Here is a 17,710-nt window from a genome sequence, read left to right as displayed (position 1 = left end):
TATAGGTCTTTAAAGTGGGTTTAATAACAAATTTCATATTAAAACGTGTTTGATTTGGATGATTGTATATGACTAAAATGTTTGTCGATTATTTGATATCTAATGTTTGGTTTTGTGTCCCCCTTACAATTCAGAAGTGAACTCACCTTCCCAGAATCCTTTGCCCTTTCACCTTTCCAATCGACCCAATCATAGTAGGAGTTACGAAGGAAGTAGTAAAATAAACTTCTGATGACTGACGGTGAATTTTGTCCAATAGAGGTGCGGGAACGGTCGCAACGGACCAATCAGCATGCACGTGGGCGGTACTATTGGCCATCGGGGCATCGGAGGAGGAGGTGTTCCTGGTAGCCATCTTGGATGTGTGGAGTGATTGTTTAGCGAGAAGAATTAACAAATTATTTAAAAAAAATTGACTTTATATTGAGTCCGTGAAGAATTTCCGGAACGGGTCATTTGCGGAAAGAAGTGCTAACCCGGAAAAATCCAGGTAGATTAGTTTTACACCTCAACGTGATGTATTTGTGTGTTTTCACCTCCTTTTTCTCCTCTTTCCAAATTGTGTCTCCTACATCAGAGGAGCTGCAGAGCTCCGCACTGACAGCTGCAAACTAAAAGTGAGTGGAAAATAGCGGAGGCTTGATGGTGGAGCTGTAACCTGAGCAGGAGTTGCTCCTGCTGCTCCTCTTACTCCTAATTCAGACCGCTTTGTTTATAAACATGCCGGAGTCCGGTTCGGTTCCGGAGTTTGTGTTTGGCGGAGAGAAAGAGGAGTTAAAGTGAGTGTAAGATTGCTGATGGAGCTGTAACCTGAGCAGGAGGAGCTCCTGCTGCTGTTCTGTTTGGAAACATCCCAGGTTCAAGTTCGGTTCTGGAGTTTGTGTTCTGTGAGGAAAACCGTCCACAGATCACACTGATGTTGGTGTCAGTCAGCACTGATGGTGTCTGTCTGACAGCCACACAATTACTCACTCATTCATCTTCTGCTTACTCCAGTTAAAGGTCAGGGGGGCTGTAGCCTAGGAGGTGGGCGATACCAGGAATTTTGGTATTGATCCGATACTATGTAAATACAGGCCCAGTATCGCCGATATCAGTATCGATACCAATATTTTTTCATATTTAAGCTTCATAGATCCAAAAGACCTAGGATAGAATTTCGCCAAACATTGTACAGACGGTTGCCCAGTTCCAGATCACCTTTTTTAAAGTCCCGCTATACGTAGCCATAATGCGACTGAATGTCCTTTAATTGTGTATTGTTGTATTGGGTATTTGGATGTTATTTAGCTGAAAAAGTCTGGGTGGAGTAGCACTTCTACTTAAAGTGTGAAGCCACATTATGTGTGGTGCAAAAATTTGCCAGAAATGGATCACTTTTGCCGGTTCTGGATCACGACACTCTGTGTCACTTTGGGGGCTTTCCTGGCATCTGGCTGGAGCCCTTCTAATGCAGAATGATACACCCTGTGCCAGAGAATGTGTTTTGGACACAAAATGATAGAAATTATACTTATTAAATGAGAATTTACTTAGTTTCAAAAGGCGCCGTTATACGTTTTTACAAGCAAAAAATGAAGTGTGGAGGTGAGATTTCTCCCAAATTAAAAAGTAAAGTGCCCATTCGTGATGTTGAGATGACCCCCAAAGTCCACATGACTCACAGGTACTGACACGAGGCTGCTGCTTCAGTGATCCGCAACCGGCAAATTTTCGCGTCAGAGATAAATGCGCGCAGCAATTAAACAGCAAGACATAACACACTGACATTTTCTACCCAAGTAAGTAAGTATTTTCCCACTCTAGAACCAAAAACGCTGAATGGCTAACTCACCTTTGCTGCGTCTTAGAGATCATTACTTTCAAACTTGCAGGAATGAGTGAGTCCGAAAAAGTGCGCACACCGCAGACACCGGGATGTTTTGATTCCTCTGCTGATCACAAGGATGGCTGGATCCGGTCGAGTTTGTGGTCGTTTGTAGACAAAACATCAGTCTTTCCATTGGTACCAAGTATTAGCTTATTCGTGCTGATTAGGAGAAACGGCGGCACAAATACTACAGCAGTGGTCCAGAACTGGCAATGATCCGGAACTGGGCAAGTGACTGTACGTGACAACAAAATACGTTATTACCACAATCAACATTTTTGTTTAAAAAAATATCACTCAACACAACTTCAAACAAAATCTCCTGAGGTAGAGGGCTGACAAACCACAATACAAGGGTGCGCTGCTCCGTGTTGTGTGACACAGCGCAGCGCTGCTCTTACAGACAGAGAGTAGGCTTTGATTAATCTGCATGCGCAGCAGTCAGTGCATGCGGGAGAGAAAAAAAAGCTTGAGTATCGATCTTTTTACACGAGGATCTATTAATATCAATACCAGCATTGGTATCGATATTATTAATATTAGGATCGATCCGCCCACTTCTACTGCAGCCTATCCCAGCAGTCACAGGGCGTGAGGTGGAGTACACCCAGGACAGGACACCAGTCTGTCTCAGGGCCACATATAGACAAACAAAAGGACCACTTAAAGTGTCCAATCCACCTGCAAATGCCCTATAATAATTGATTATAGGGCACCGCCGTCTCATTTGAACCCTGCTTGATATTGTGGGATTTTACGACTTATGGGGACCTCCGCTCCTGTTGCGCAATATACACACAGCATAACTTCACATGGATAAATGGCGTACAGTTTTGTTTTCGGCTGCAATCACGGAAGCAGTTGCAAAAATTTTTTTTTTTTCAGTTACCAGTGGAGAAGTGAAGACGAGGCAAATGGGGGGCGTCGTGTCGGTAAGTGTTAGCCTACACAGCTAACCAGCGTAGCTCCGTTCTCTTGCCTGCAAAACCACCTCGACACATTTGTGCTCCAGGTCATAAACTGCAACACATGTCCACTTTTCCACCACATTGTTTCTTTACATTTTCACTTTGTTTGCGTGTAATTTGACCAAAAACTCAGAGAAATTGCTGTTATTTTTCCCCCGGAAGTAGAGAAATGACATCATATGCATCATATTTTACCCCTTTAGCGCCCGCCCTCAAACGAGACTGTGGTGCCCAATTGACATTGATTCATTGTTTCCTCTGCTGATGACTCCACTGAGAGAAAATTCACTGTTTTGATAATTGATTAATTTTTTATTCCTTTCAGGTTCTCAGACTGAGGATTTACTCTTTTTTGTGTGTTTTGAGAGAAACATAGCCTAAAACATACACCCCCAGTGCATGTGCAAGTGCAGGTCGTGTGCTGGCGGCAGCCTTTAGATGTGACCTTCGTAATTTGATATGGGTGCACATTCCTGAACTGTCCAGCAGGTGGCAAAACTCCAGGCAAGATTTTAAATGTTTCAGACCAGTTTGGTGTTTGCCATCAGTAAATTTGGACTACAAATGAAAAATTTCAATTCCATCCCCAGTCACATGTTCTGTCATATATTTCATCTCATATTTGACCATGTACTGGGCACCAGATTTCTTTCCATGAATAATAAACTCTGTACTATCAGGTTTGGGCAACTAAAGCTCTTTGTAGTAGAGATTTGACAGTTCCAATTTAATGTCTTCGAACTTGGAAAAATGCAGTTTTTAAAGACAAGTTTTCTTCTTCAAATAAGAGAGTTTAAGAGGGACACAACACTTTTTCTCCAATCGAAATAAAATACAGGAAGCACTTTCTACAGTATGATAAAGCTTACAATAATGTTAGCATCCCTCCTCTAAAATCAACATGGGAAAGGGGGATGACTGAGATGATGCTTTGGAGAGTGCCACAACTTTGAACATTTGTAACAGTCAAGATTTTGCAGAAAGCTCGTAAATCTCCCTCCCAGCGGAAAAGGTTTAACATACTTTTCTCCTCTGTGTATGCAGCAGGAAAATAATAAAATCTTCACCATTCCTGTGGAATGTGACCCACTGTGCCTGTTACGTGATGTACACAAAGGCTTTATTATTCACAAACATTACCAGAAAATTTACAATGTGCTTGCTTCCTGTGCAAGAAAATGAGTTCTTCTGACCTGCATAATAGACAAAGTTCCATCTAAAACACACAGGCAGTCACTGTCGAACATGTCATTAAGATTTAACATGACTATTTTCATAAAATATTTTAAAAAAATTCCTGCTTTAATTACAAGAGGGTTTCTTGCAATATGAAGTCATGTTTCTGCCAGTATATTTAGCTACTTGCTGTTTATTGTTCTAGTTATTATTCTTATTGTTTGCATGTCATAGTCTAATTCCTGAATTGCATGTTTGCTGTGTGAGCGATGATGTTCATCTGTTTTCTCCTGTCTGTTGTTGGTGTGAGATTTGTGTAAACTGAAACATTTATAAATGCATAAGAAAAAGTTTCTATATTGCACGAGACACTTATCAAAATCTCTTGAAATTGTTCTGCAGCAATATAAATATACTAGCGCCGTTGCCCATGGGGCAACGGCTCTAGATTGGGTAGTGTTTATAAAATAGGTAGCTGACATATTTTAAGGGTGGTAATAAATTATGCAACCTTTCTATAATGAGTTGGACTGGCATGTGAGTCCAGAAAGTTTTTAGAACCTTAGACCTCAACCATTGTTTAGAAGAACTCACACCTTTTATTTCCTGTTAATTGCATATTTTTTTTAATGTTAATTTACTGTCTTAATGTATTTATATTTTTTAGGCTCTTGTTATCATATATGCACTTATTATTAAAATAATATTATCATTATTTTTTTCCAACATTATGTTTATTTGCCATTTTATATTTTCAATTACAATATAACAAATAGAACAGATCAACCTCCCAGACACATCTTATGAAAATAAAATAATTATAATAATAATGAAAATGATGACAATGATGATAAATGGTTACTACACGTTATACACAAAATTACAGCGTTTCCTTTTTGAATCAACAAGCAAATTATCGCTGTTTTTGTGTATTGTCCTCTTCTTGTTCTTCTATTAAGTTTGTGCTTTCTGCAAATTGCATGAAGGGTCCCCAGATACTTTCAAACTTCTCCTTTTGTCCTTTCAGTAGATATGTAATCCGCTCCAATGGGAGTGTAGACAGCATCAGTTTAATCCATTGTCCAACACTTGGTGGCTTCATGTTTTTCCAGTGTAATGCAATCAATTTTTTTGCTTGTAGTATACAAATATTAGTTAAAAGTTGCTCACTTGTTGTGAATCTTGATTTTTTTTTTTTTTTTAGGCGGTATAACCTAAAATTATAAAGGAGGGTTCCAGTGGAAATTCTTTCAATATAATATCTTTAACAGTTTGTTTTATTGCAACCCAGAATGTCTTGATTTCCCTACATTCCCAAATACAGTGGAATAATGTTCCCTTTTCTTCTCAGCATTTAGAACAAGTATCTGGGATATTTGGATTATATTTATTTAATTTTGCAGGGGTGACATAAACATGCATGAGCCACTTGTATTGTAGTAATCTTAACTGAGAATTAATAGTTTGCTTATAGGCTTTATTACAAACAAATTCCCATTCCTCTATTGATAAAATTGAATTCAAATCTTTCTTCCATGCCTCAAATTTCGCAACAGAGTTGTCAGAGGAATGTGATATCAATAATTTATAAAATTCTGAGATTTTAAGGTCATTTCCACTGATCACCTCCTCCAACTCAGAAATGGGTGATTTTGATGTTATTTAGTTTTGCTCTTACATAGCTTCTTAACTGAAGGTATTTAAAAAATATATTTATTGTCTATGTTATATTTGTGTCTAAGCAAGTTGAATGACAACATGTAGTCAGAGTTCGCCATGTACAAATCTCCAATTTTCTTCAGTCCGTTCAGAGCCCACAGCTTGAATACTGCATCAGCTCTCCCAGGTCTAAAATCTTGATTTCCCCAGATCGGGGTCAGTTGTGACAAGGTAACAGGTTCATTGATATACCTTTTTACATTGTACCACACCTTAATCATGTTACATACTATTGGGTTTTTAGTTTTTTAACCAAGTTAACTTTTGTATCCGAGAAAAGGTATAAAGGCAATGAAGGTACTAAGAAATTACTCTCCATTTCCGTCCACTGGGGGCGTCTTTTGTAATAAAATAATACCTTATGGATCTGAGTTGGGCAGCCCAATAGTACCACTCTATATTTGGACACATCAGGCCTCCTTTATTATAAGGTAAATGGAGTAGGGACAGTCTTATTCAAGCCTGTTTTTTTGGTCCATAAAAAATCAAGAAGCAGTTTTATAAACATTTTAAACCAATTAACAGGGGGAGGCAAGGGAATATTCTGAAAAACATAATAATTTTGGAAGTATCATCATTTTAAAAGTATTGATTCGGCCTATAAGAGACATTGGGAGATGTATCCATGTATTAAATCTATCAGTAATTTCATTTATTAATGACTCATAGTTAAGCTGAACAATAGAGTCTAAATTTGGAAGAATTTGTATTCCTAAGTAAGTAAACTTTGGGACTAATTTGAATTGTGAGACCACAGCTGGCGGGTTCTCCCTTTCTTTTTTATATAGTAGTAAAATTGAAGATTTTAATTTGTTGACCAAATAACCTGAAATATAGCCAAACTCATGAATTAGATTCAGCAAAGCAGGGATAGATGACTTCAGATTAGAAAGAAATAAAATTACATCATCTGCATATAATGAGAGCCTATGTTCTACCTGATCTATTGAAATTCCTGTTATATGAGAATGTGCTCGTATAGCTATGGCGAAGGGTTCCATTGCTAAAGTGAATAGCAATGGCGATAACGGGCAGCCTTGGCGACTGCCACGTTTGATTAAAATAGTTTTGGACACATTTTTGTTTGTTAGAATCTCAGCAGTTGGGTGTAAGTATAATAGCTGTACGCATTTTCGAAATACTGGTTCTAATCCAAAATGAGTTAACACGTTAAACAGATATGCCCACTCTACCCTATCGAACGCTTTTTCAGCATCCAGGGAGAGAAGGGCGGTATCTTTAATGTTTTGAGATCTCTGAATAATATTGAGAAGCCTTCTTACATTGTGCAGGCCTTGCCGACCTGAAATAAAACCATTTTGATCCCTGTGAATGATTGATGAAAGAATTTCCTGTAATTGCATTGCTAGCAGTTCACAAAGTATCTTTAAGTCTGAATTAAGCAGGCTTATTGGCCTCATATTTTCACATTTGTTGCTAGGTTTTCCAGGTTTTGGTAGTAGAATAATTAAAGCCTTGGTCATTGAGTTTGGAAGTTTGCCTTTTGTAAAAGCTTCTTGGAACATTTCAGATATTGGTTTTGCCAGCTTTGCTTTATACACTTTATAAAAATCTGATGGAAACCCATCAGGTCCAGGTTTTTTATTTGTGCTCATTTTGTCAATAGTTTTGATTATTTCTTGTTCACTAATCATTGCATCCAATGTTGCTTAATAAAATCAGTTACAGTAGGTATGGTTATCTTATCCAAGAATGCATTGTGTGTATGTATCAATGTCCACAGTGCACTGAGATTCGTATAGTTTTTCATAATAATTTTGAATTCCGTGTTTATTTCAATTGGGTCTACTAGCGTTTCCCCCTTTGAGTTTATTATTGAATTGATGTTTTTTTTCTACTTCCAGTTGCTTTACTTGCCATGCTAAAATCCTACCAGGTTTTTCTCCCTGTTCATAAAAAGATTGGTTTAATTGTAATATATTATAAGCTGCCCGATCTGCTGACTCTATTATTATTATTATTATTGTACTCTCAATAACATCAACTTTCTTTCCACTGATGGCTTCCTATTTTTGAAGACCTGCCTCTCTAAGTTCTGTATTTCTTCTTCAAGCTGTTGTCTTTTCTTACGTTGTTCTTTAGATTTTGAAGTAGTGTATGAAATCATATAGCCCCTTATACAGGCCTTAAAGGCGTCCCATTTGATACAGGCTGTTGTTTGTGTAGTATTTAAACTAAAATATTCATCTATTTTATTTCCTATATAAGCAACAAATGATTCGTCTTTGAGCCATTTTTGACGTAAGCACCATCTAGGAGGGTCTATTATTGAATTATAAACATTTTAAACTGCACGAGGCATGGTCTGAAATAGTAATTCCATCATTTGTACAATCTATTATGTTGGACAACAAGTCTGCCGAAACCAGAAAATAATCTATGCGCGAGTAAGAATTAAATGTTTTGGAATAACAGGAGTATGTAACTTCAGTAGGATTAAAATGTCGCCAAATGTCTATCATCTGTAACTCCTTCATAAAAGTCTGGATGATTTCTCTGCTTTTATGATGAGTTTGATCAATTCCAGTTGAACGATCTATAGCTGGGCTCAAAACACAGTTCCAATCTCCACCGATAATGCTCTTTCCTGGGAGAGAGGAGATAGTTAGGAATAAATTTGTGAAAAACCTATCATCATCATTATTTGGTCCATATACATTGATTAGGTTAAGGGACTCTTTTAAAATAGATCCTTGGATGATTAGGTATCTTCCGAATTTATCTTTTATTACATTCACGACTTGAAAAGGTACTGATTTATGTATTAATGTAATGACTCCTCGAGCTCTTGTTGTAAATGAAGAAGCATACATCGCGCCCTGCCACCTTCAGCATATCCTGATATTTTCACTCTCAAGAGTGTGTCTCCTGCAAAAATACTATTTTTGAGCCCAAATCCTTTATTTTATTCATGACTTTGCTTGATCTTTTTCATTTTTTGTAAATCCCTGCAGTTCCATGAAATATATTTAATTTCAAGTTTTTGTGTCATCTAAACAAATAAAATACCTTTCAGTTACAGAGTATAAAAGTGTCTGGGAGGGAACAAATATTTGAACATTAGAACGCAAACCAAAAACCATAAACAACACACATACATATACCCCTTCTCCAGCTAGCTGGGTCACCCCATGAAATGTTCTTTTTCCAACCGCTATCATCACAGATCTTACGATCTGAACTACTATCAGTAGTGTAACATTTATACGCCTACCTGCTACTGGTTTCAGATAATAGATCCCTTTTTTATTTTATTTTTTATCTTATTATTATTAAAGTTATTATTATTTATTTATATCTTTTTTTTTCTTTCCTTTTCCTCTTCTTTCCTTCCTTTCCCTTCCTTCTCTTTTTAATAGACAATATTTACTCTAGTTTGAGAGAAAAAAAACATACGTATATGTATGAAGTAAATAAACAGATAACAGAGTTAAAGTAAAGATGTATACATATGATTGTCAGTTATTGTTGTTTACTATCAAATTTTCTAATAATAGTGGTGGTGATAACAAATACAAATCTTTCCCAAGTTAACAGGAATGTTTAACAGTACCTTTACACCCCAGTCAGTTTGTTTTTTCAGTGTCCATCTGGATCTTCATAACAAAATTCTTGGCCTCCGCTGGAGAGTTAAACTTGTAGACAGTCTGCTTGTATGTCAGCACCAGCGTTGATGGGGAGAGAATGCCATGTCTCACTCCAAGCTGGCGCAACTGGTTACGCACCTCGTCGAACTGTTTGCGCTGCTTGTTCACCTCTGTAGCGATGTCAGTAAACAGTCTCACACAATAGTTCCTGTACAGGACATCCTTCTTTGTTTTTGTGGCCCTGAACACCATTTCTTTTTGTTTGTAGTTGAGAAAAAGCATGAGTACCGTTCTCAGTGGAGCGTCAGTGTCCCTTTTTGGCCCGATGCGATGTGCCCTTTCCAGCTCCAGTGGATGACGCATGGGACTCAGATCCAGAACATCAGGCAGCCAGCTCTCTAAAAATCCAGACATATCTGCGCCTTCACTGTTTTCAGGGAGACCCACCAGCCTGAGATTATTCAAACGTGACCTCATTTCCATATCGACTACTTTATCTTCGAGGTGTTTGTTTCTCTGCTGTAAGTTTTCGACCACAACTTTTAAATCCACTTGTTTGTCCTCTACTGTGGAAAGGCGCACCTCCGCTTGTGACAGCCACTCTGTGCACTCCGACACCTCCTTTTTTGTGTTCTCCAATACTTTAATATTATCATTATTATTATATTTTATTATTACTTCTATTTTGTCATTTGATTTTTAAATGGACCACAATGGAAATGAGTGCTTTCACTTTGTTGTGTCATCCCTGTTTTTTTATCGTGTTTACAATTATATTATGTACTTACATTAAACTTACTAAATTCTAATCACACATGCACGCACACATACAGAGCTGTTTTGTCTTTTCTGCATTCTGCTGCAAGCAGGTGCTTTTATTTTTACACACCCACAAACACAGACAGTGTTCAAATGCAGTACAGTTTTCACTCATGGTAACAGCAATGTGAAACTTAACTCACTTTTGGTAACGACAACATGACACTGAATTAAACAGACTAATTGAACTACAAAAACACAATAACTCAATAACACTAACAACACTGTTAAACTAACATGAACCACAATAACAACATTTAAAACCCCTAAACCCTGAACTCCCACGGTGCATTGCAGCACAATGTCCATTGTTCACCATTGTTAACTAATATTGTTAATTTCTCCAAAAATATTAGTCATATTAACTTTCCATTTTCTCAGCATTTATCCTTGACCCAAAATACATAAGCATTCCAAATGGCAAATGTCAGCTTCCCCAGTTTCTCTGTTATCAAAGCCGTACACACACACATGGATACATGCACATACGCACACAGAGGCCACTTGGCTATTATAACATACATTTGGCAGTTGAACAATGTCAATATGTCATGTATCTTGATAAACATATTGTATTCATGATTTAGAATAATTTAAAAGTTATTTCTGTGTAATTAATGTGATATGGTATTAACAGTGTATTATTATACATGTGTTGTGATTGTTGGAGCTTTTAAACTAACTTGACTCTGCTGAAATCATCATCCTGCGCTGTGTTCAATATCTTGTTCCTAGACAGAATAGGTGAATTCAGCACCTATGTAATAATGCTTGATGCGGTTAAAGAAAAAATAAGTCATGCACTGTCAGAGAAATGAAATTGAAGTAAACATTGTCAGCTCCACTGTGACTTTGCTATGTACTGTTTTGCTTTTGATGTGTAGCAGATCTATGTTGCAGCTGAATCACGGTAAGAACAGAGACAAGGGAAAACAAACTTTGGTGACTGGTGGAATTAAAAGAAGACTGTGATTTGGATATTTCTTGGTAAAAAAATTTTAAATAGACCTGACATCAGGTCATACCTCATCAATTAAAAAGAAAAATCTGATATTTTATAATACCTGAAATGGATAATAATTGAAGAAAACTACAGATGAGTATATAATGAAAATAATTAGCCGGTCGTTGATTCAGTCCTTTTGGTGTCATGATGAACAAGGCTCCATTTTTTTTTTCCCCCTCTTCAACTGCACTTTCTAGTTGTGATTTGTGGCAAAGATAACCAAATCATACATCAGGGCAGAGACAGCTGCTATGTAAAAGTTTAATCATTTATTCCAAAAAACATTTGACAGGTAATGAAAATGTGGGTGAGTGCGGCTGTACAGTTTAAAGCCTACTTAAACTAAGGTATCTTTAAGGGCTCAGTCTTATTTTTCTTCTGTAAATAATATTGATTTCTTGTACTTTGATTTTTTTTTTTTTTTTTTTTTATAAATATTGGTACCCTGAGCATTGACCTTTTCCAGTATGAGAACGGTCTTTTTTTTATTGTACTGTCATGTTATTGTGATTGTTTAAAAATTTCATGCTGTTTTTATATGTTTGTGAACCACTCTAATGTCAGATTTTTGTTTGAATAGCTCAAAAAAAAAACCTTCAGTAGAAATGTTATAGTAATAGAGGCCACCAGCAGTGAAATGTGGAATCATTTCAAAACAGCTGATGCCGATTGTCAACAGGCAGTATGACACCATAATTAACCATCACCTGATTGTACAAACTTTGTTTTGGAATTCATTATCACAGAATGACGACGCATTGAATGCATGCTCAAAATTATGCGCATAATGTTACAGGTTTATTTAAGCTTGGTTTACACGTCATTCCACAGGTGATCAGAGATCATTTTCAGGCTTCAGAGTTGCACAAAGACACTTCAGCATGATGCATATTGACCTTCGTTTGCTTCTTCTTCAGTTTAAACTCTATTCATTTGTCTTCTCTGTAATCTAAAAATCAGTGTGCTGACCTTTGACCTTTCTCCGTTTTCTGCAGTGGAAGAAGGCATGAAGACATCATCCTAGTCATTAGTCATGGCCGATAAAAGGAAACTTCAAGGTGCGTTTTTCTGTGATGCAGAAACTGTGCAGAATTTGTTGTGGTTTGTTCCAGAACCAAGAGGAAGAGCTTAAAACAAACAGTCGGTGCAGTTTGACATTCTGGATTTCTTCTAATGCTATCTGCACTTTTTTCAAACATGTTGTGAAAGTTTGTTGAATTGTTGTTTTAGTCTGTCTGATTGCAACAGGAAGTCACATGACAAATGGATATCTCACTCACTCGGCCGTTTTGGTGTACCTGTCATCTTTTGCACCACTTTTCTCTTTGTGGGAAAATCCCAGTGTTCTGGCACTGGGCGTGAATATGTTACCATGGTTACAAGTTGATGTTTCCCACAATCAGATGATGGATTCTTCAGGTTTCATAGTAATTTATCCTGCAGTTGGCTGGTTCTTATTCATACTAAAAGCAAACTGCATCAGAGTTCTTGAGAATCGGAAAGTGGCCCCTTTCTGAGAGCAGTCTGAGGGATGTTGATCTGCCAAAGTCTGAGTTCTGTTTTCGCATCTGGTCAGATGAACCACACAGAGAGGCTTATCACACCAATGTGCAGTTGAGCTAAAATTAACTAATGGCCTTAATTGGCCGATGGATTAAACGCTTGTTTGACAGTTTAAAGTAGATGTTTAACAGTTTCTCACAAATTCACAGACATGAGTGTTAAAAAAAGAAGCATATATAGGTGCCGTTTTTACTGCACTGCATCCTTGCTATTGAAATTCCTGCATATTTTTTTTTTTTTTTTTTTTTTTATATTCCTACTTTTTCCTGCATCTGCACATCTGTCCAGATGTGCTCCAAAATTTAATGTATTCTTCACTGACCTGTGCTTTACTGATTCAGGAGTGCAGAAACAATTTATGGGGACCTTAGTTTTTTCAGCCCAAAGCGAAATGACAGTGCAATACTGGACCATGAAAAAGATTTATAGTTGTACTTCTGAAGTGGCGAAACCTTTTTTCTGTTTTTTTATTTTTGTTTATTTATTGGTTAACATTGGTGGATCAAAACAGAACCACAGCTTGAAAAACACATACAAAGTCACATACAGTCAGAAGTGGCCTGTTTACTTAGCTGTTGGACGATTGAGACAGGGACCGATTACTTCTCCCTGCTTTTCTATTTTTGAGGTTGAATTTATTTATGTATTTGTTTTTTGTTAAATGTTTTGAGGGTGATTTTTTTTTTTTTAGGTTGAAGTTTTTGAGGCTGAATATGTTGATGCTAAACAAATTCAACCTTAGAAATTCAACTTCACATTCTGATGACACAGATTTACTTCCATAGGAGGTTGGTTTCATTCTGCATTCCGATTTTGCATGAGTCTTTATCATAAAACAAAAAACTGTATTCTTAAATTCATTTTCAACCTCCATGAATCCCATTGCATTGCACTGTTCTTTTGGAATCGGACAGAAATTTTATTTTATTTTTTCCTTTTTGTAAAGGAAGGAAAGTTTAATATTACAACTTATGCCAAAGTGATTTATGTAATGCACAGGGGAAAAGTGTACTTAGAACATTGTCCAATATCATGAAGAAATCACATAATGTACAAATGATATATTTTTTAATGCAAGAAATTGGTGAGCATTCATTACATTGCACCCATCCATCACAGCTGATTGTTGGTTATGATCTGAAGTATTTGGTGGTAATATGCAGAAATGTTGTAACGAGCATCAGTCACGTGTAGAGTTGGGATGCCGCGTCTACAGCCTGTAGCTGATTTTGATGTTTGATTTTCTTTGAATTTTTTTTTTTTTTTTTTTGTGGGGGGGGGGGGGGGGGTGTCATCAGTGGTAAAGTAGCTTTGTAGAACATTCTGAGCAATGGGGCAAGATTTAAACATCTTTTTGTTATTGTGGTGTTGGGATAAATTGAGATTAAAGTGAATAATCTGATTTAACTGGTGCAGACTGAGGACAATGTTGTGTAAAAGTAGATGAAACTTGACAATCAGGTATAATGTGCAATAATTGTGACTTACCGTTTTCTGAGCAGAAGCCTCCTTCTGATCCTCCTCTGCAACATGCAACCCTTGAAAAGCCTGTCACACTCTTCAACAGAAGACATTTTTGAGATTCTTCACAGAAATTTTAGCCTTTTGGAGAAATGGGGTGGGGGCAGAATGCAGCAAGAAGTAGCAAAAAAAAAAAAATCATATGTAATTGAGGCCAAAAATTTGCATTGGGAGAGGTCCTAGCAGGAGTTAAATGTCCTAATAAACAACCTACATCTGAGAAACAGCTGCTATTTTCTCTTATTTGTCTGAGGGCTTAATCTTTTTTCAGATGCAGCAGAAACAGGAATTAAGTCCTGATTTAGTTTGTGAGGTTTCATAGATTTTATTGTAGTAAAAAAGTAGATGTCACGTCACTCTTTATGCGCTGTCAGTGCTGCTTTGGAGGTTTTGTGAGAACGACATTGACTGATGTCTGCAGCAGCGTGAAGATGAAAACACGTCTGAGACCTGCGCTCTGTAACCTGACAGATGCTTTGTGTGTGTGTGTCTGTGTGTGTGTGTGTGTGTGTGTGTGTGTGTGTGTGTGTGGAGGCTCGGCTCTGTCCTGCTGAAAGTTTCAGCGGGTTTTTTCCCTGCTTTGATGTTATTTTGAGCTGACATTGTCGCCTCAGGCTGACAGTGCAGGGTTTTTTTTTGTTTTTTTTGGACATGATTCGGGTTCAGTGACTCTCTGCCAGCTTCACTCATTCCTGAAGATGTCCTCCTGCGAGTCCACTGAGTGAACAGCTGTTGTATTAAAAAAATACAGACAGCAGAAAATCTCTGAGAACCAAAAGCTCACACACCAAACACTCGGTCACAAAGTAATGTACTTGTATTATTACAGAGGAGGCAGACAGACTTTCATCTAAAAATATCACCTCGTCCACGGCAGTAAGATCAGGTTCAAGCTGGAGTTGATTCCTGCGGCTTTAGTCAAAGCTGTGGTCTGCCCTCGTCACCACAAACATCTGTATTTTATGGCTGTCGGAAGTCAGGCTGCTGCGGCGTGCGTAAAGCGCATTCACTGAGGCACAAAATAGGGCTCAGGTGATTATTTTTCAGAAATTTCAGATTATTTGATGAATTCTTTCAGTCAGAAAAATGCTGATAGAATGAAAGCGTGTCACGGCCTACTTGTGGCTTAAAGCATGAAGCATTTCTGTTATTTTCAGTCAGTCACATATTTGTGTAATATACTCTATGTGCACGTGTCAGCTTCCGCCAACATGTGTGATGAACAGCAGCTTTTATTGCATGCATTTTTCATGACTTGTCAGGTGCAATTTGTTAAAGAGCTGTTGTTATTCAAGGTTTATTTTTTTGTGCATGTGCTATAAAATGTAAGTAGTTCAGTGTTTTGTTTTTTTCTTTTCAAGTCAGCAGGTTTGCTGTCAAATAAAAAAACCTCAGTGGACTCTAAAGTCTGCATTGAATAATTACAGTTTTATTGATTAATTTTTTTGATTATTTTCACAATAATGCAATTACAGTTAATAATCAACAGACTGCACTTGATTTTTTTCTCCAACTCACTTATTTCTAATTATGACAGTTTGATAAATTGGATTTAGAGCTATTTATACCACACATAAATTGCTTATATAAAATCTCAAAAGTTTTTAACATACATCAAAGTGTTTTCTGGCCTGTTAATGGTGTGGAACAATTTAAAACTACTTAAAAACCTCTAACATAACATTAAAGCCAGGTTAATAGTTTTACCTGTTGTTTACAGAAATCTTGAACCAGTTTAAAATAAGCTAAAATTTGGTTTAAGCTAAAACACAAAGAAAGGGGGCGTGACTGCTGTGTTCGGAAGGGAGGGGGTCGTCTGTCTGCAGACTGTTGATATATTAATATGCCTTCTTAAATATGATTGTCATCCTTACAGATGGTCTGTCTAAACTTCCATGTTGTTCTGCTCTTCTACCTTCCAGGTGAAATAGATCGATGTCTGAAAAAAGTAGCGGAGGGCGTGGAACAGTTTGAAGACATTTGGCAAAAAGTAAGGAAGAACCATCGGTTTTACAGTATAGATATGTTGTGACTGTGAATAAAACCCGGCTTCAGAGGGTCCCGTGCACAGGCTAATAGACCTGAATCTGCTGAAATTGGCTCACGAGGCTAAATGCAGGTTCACACCAACAAGCTAAATACTGTGTATGTAAGAGAACATCCAGAGTGAGAACAGCGAGAGTTTGTGCTGCTGCGCTTTTGTTGTACGAGAAGGTTCCTGGAAATCTGCAGGAACTTTAGGGGTTACTAAAATGGGGTAGACTGGTGTGTTTATGTTTTGATTACAGACAAAGTAAGGTCTCTAGACTAATATGTGGCTTTGTGTCCTTTGCCACAGTTACTCACAGGTCATCAGGAAAGTGCGCTGCATCTGTTACCATATTTTTATCCTGATATTATTTATCAGTTCTACAGCCACATTACAGTCTGAAAAGAAGTGCTGCAGCCTCTGCAGAATATATTAATAACAATGTGAATAACATTTCTAATAAAGCACTCGGCTACCCACAGCCCAGAGGCACGCCGTTATTATGATGAAGTGGTCTTTTGTGGTGAGCGATTAATTTACTTCAGATCCCAGTTGTTTTTTTTTATCCTCTATTACAGCCTGGATTTATTGACTTGTAGTTGTACTGTGACAGTTTTACTTGATTCATTTGATGTTCTAGATCAGATATTCCCAAACCTAAGTACACAGTAGCATTTTTTTCTGATTACATTTCTTTAAATTATCTCATATTTTTAGGTAATTTTAAATTTTATTAAAAATCAGATGTTTTTATTTTTAATGGCCTCTTGGACAATCTATGACTGAATGTTCTGGAGCTAATAGCATTAATAAATAGAGTAGTTTTGACCGTGTTGAATGTTTGGTCTATAAAGTAAACATCAATCGAGGTTGATGTCCGTTGGATTCTGTGACATATGTTAACCTGTAATGTGATAAGTATGACAGATGGTGCAAACTGTTTTTTTTTTTTTTTTTGGTTTTTTTTTTAGAGCCTTATTAACTCAACCATTAATTTGCATCGCTTTTTTTACAGAAATGGAGCAACTTTAACTTTTGGCCCATGTTAACCCCCAAAACATGAATCAGCTGCAAATGGTGAATTATCTGCAAACCGTTAATTGCAAAACGTGAATACTGAAAAAATATCTCCCTAAACAGGAACGCAGGTCTCACAAAACTTGAACGCAGGTCACGCAAAATATCATTCATGGTAAATATATTTTTTCAGTTTAAGTAGTTTACAGATCAGTTACTGCAGGAAATCTTGATTGCAAAACCCTATGACCACAATTTTTTATTTTTTTTGTTTGTTTTTGTTTTTTGGGGGTGGGGGGGTGGGGTGTGAGTCCCGGCCGCGGTCTCGCTTCTGGTGTCAAGTGCCCAATCTGCTCCGGGGACAGTGGCGGTCCACTTGTCAAACGGTAATGCAGTTGTCAAACTCAGAGAGGA

At 37.3% G+C, this 17,710-nt stretch overlaps 1 protein-coding gene across 3 annotated transcripts in view; it reads left to right on the top strand.

Moving 5' to 3' along the window:
- Nucleotides 1-336: 336 nt before the first annotated feature.
- Nucleotides 337-17,710, top strand: part of LOC117501646 (CCR4-NOT transcription complex subunit 3-like) — a 49,430-nt gene continuing 32,056 nt past the window's right edge. For 2 of the 3 annotated variants that reach the window (XM_034160571.1, XM_034160568.1), the window contains exons 1-3: nucleotides 337-490; nucleotides 12,162-12,224; nucleotides 16,173-16,240. In XM_034160571.1, the coding sequence (XP_034016462.1) occupies nucleotides 12,200-12,224; nucleotides 16,173-16,240 (93 nt within the window). In that variant the 5' untranslated portion in view covers nucleotides 337-490; nucleotides 12,162-12,199. Of the gene's footprint in view, nucleotides 491-577; nucleotides 622-12,161; nucleotides 12,225-16,172; nucleotides 16,241-17,710 lie in introns of all 3 variants that reach the window. The other variant, XM_034160570.1, reaches the window with a different exon arrangement.

Source organism: Thalassophryne amazonica, chromosome 20 (genome assembly GCF_902500255.1).
Source record: "Thalassophryne amazonica chromosome 20, fThaAma1.1, whole genome shotgun sequence".
In the NCBI taxonomy this organism is placed as follows: Eukaryota; Metazoa; Chordata; class Actinopteri; order Batrachoidiformes; family Batrachoididae; genus Thalassophryne; species Thalassophryne amazonica.
Note: the sequence above shows the minus strand (reverse complement) of the source record. Positions and strands in the feature narration are given on the sequence as shown.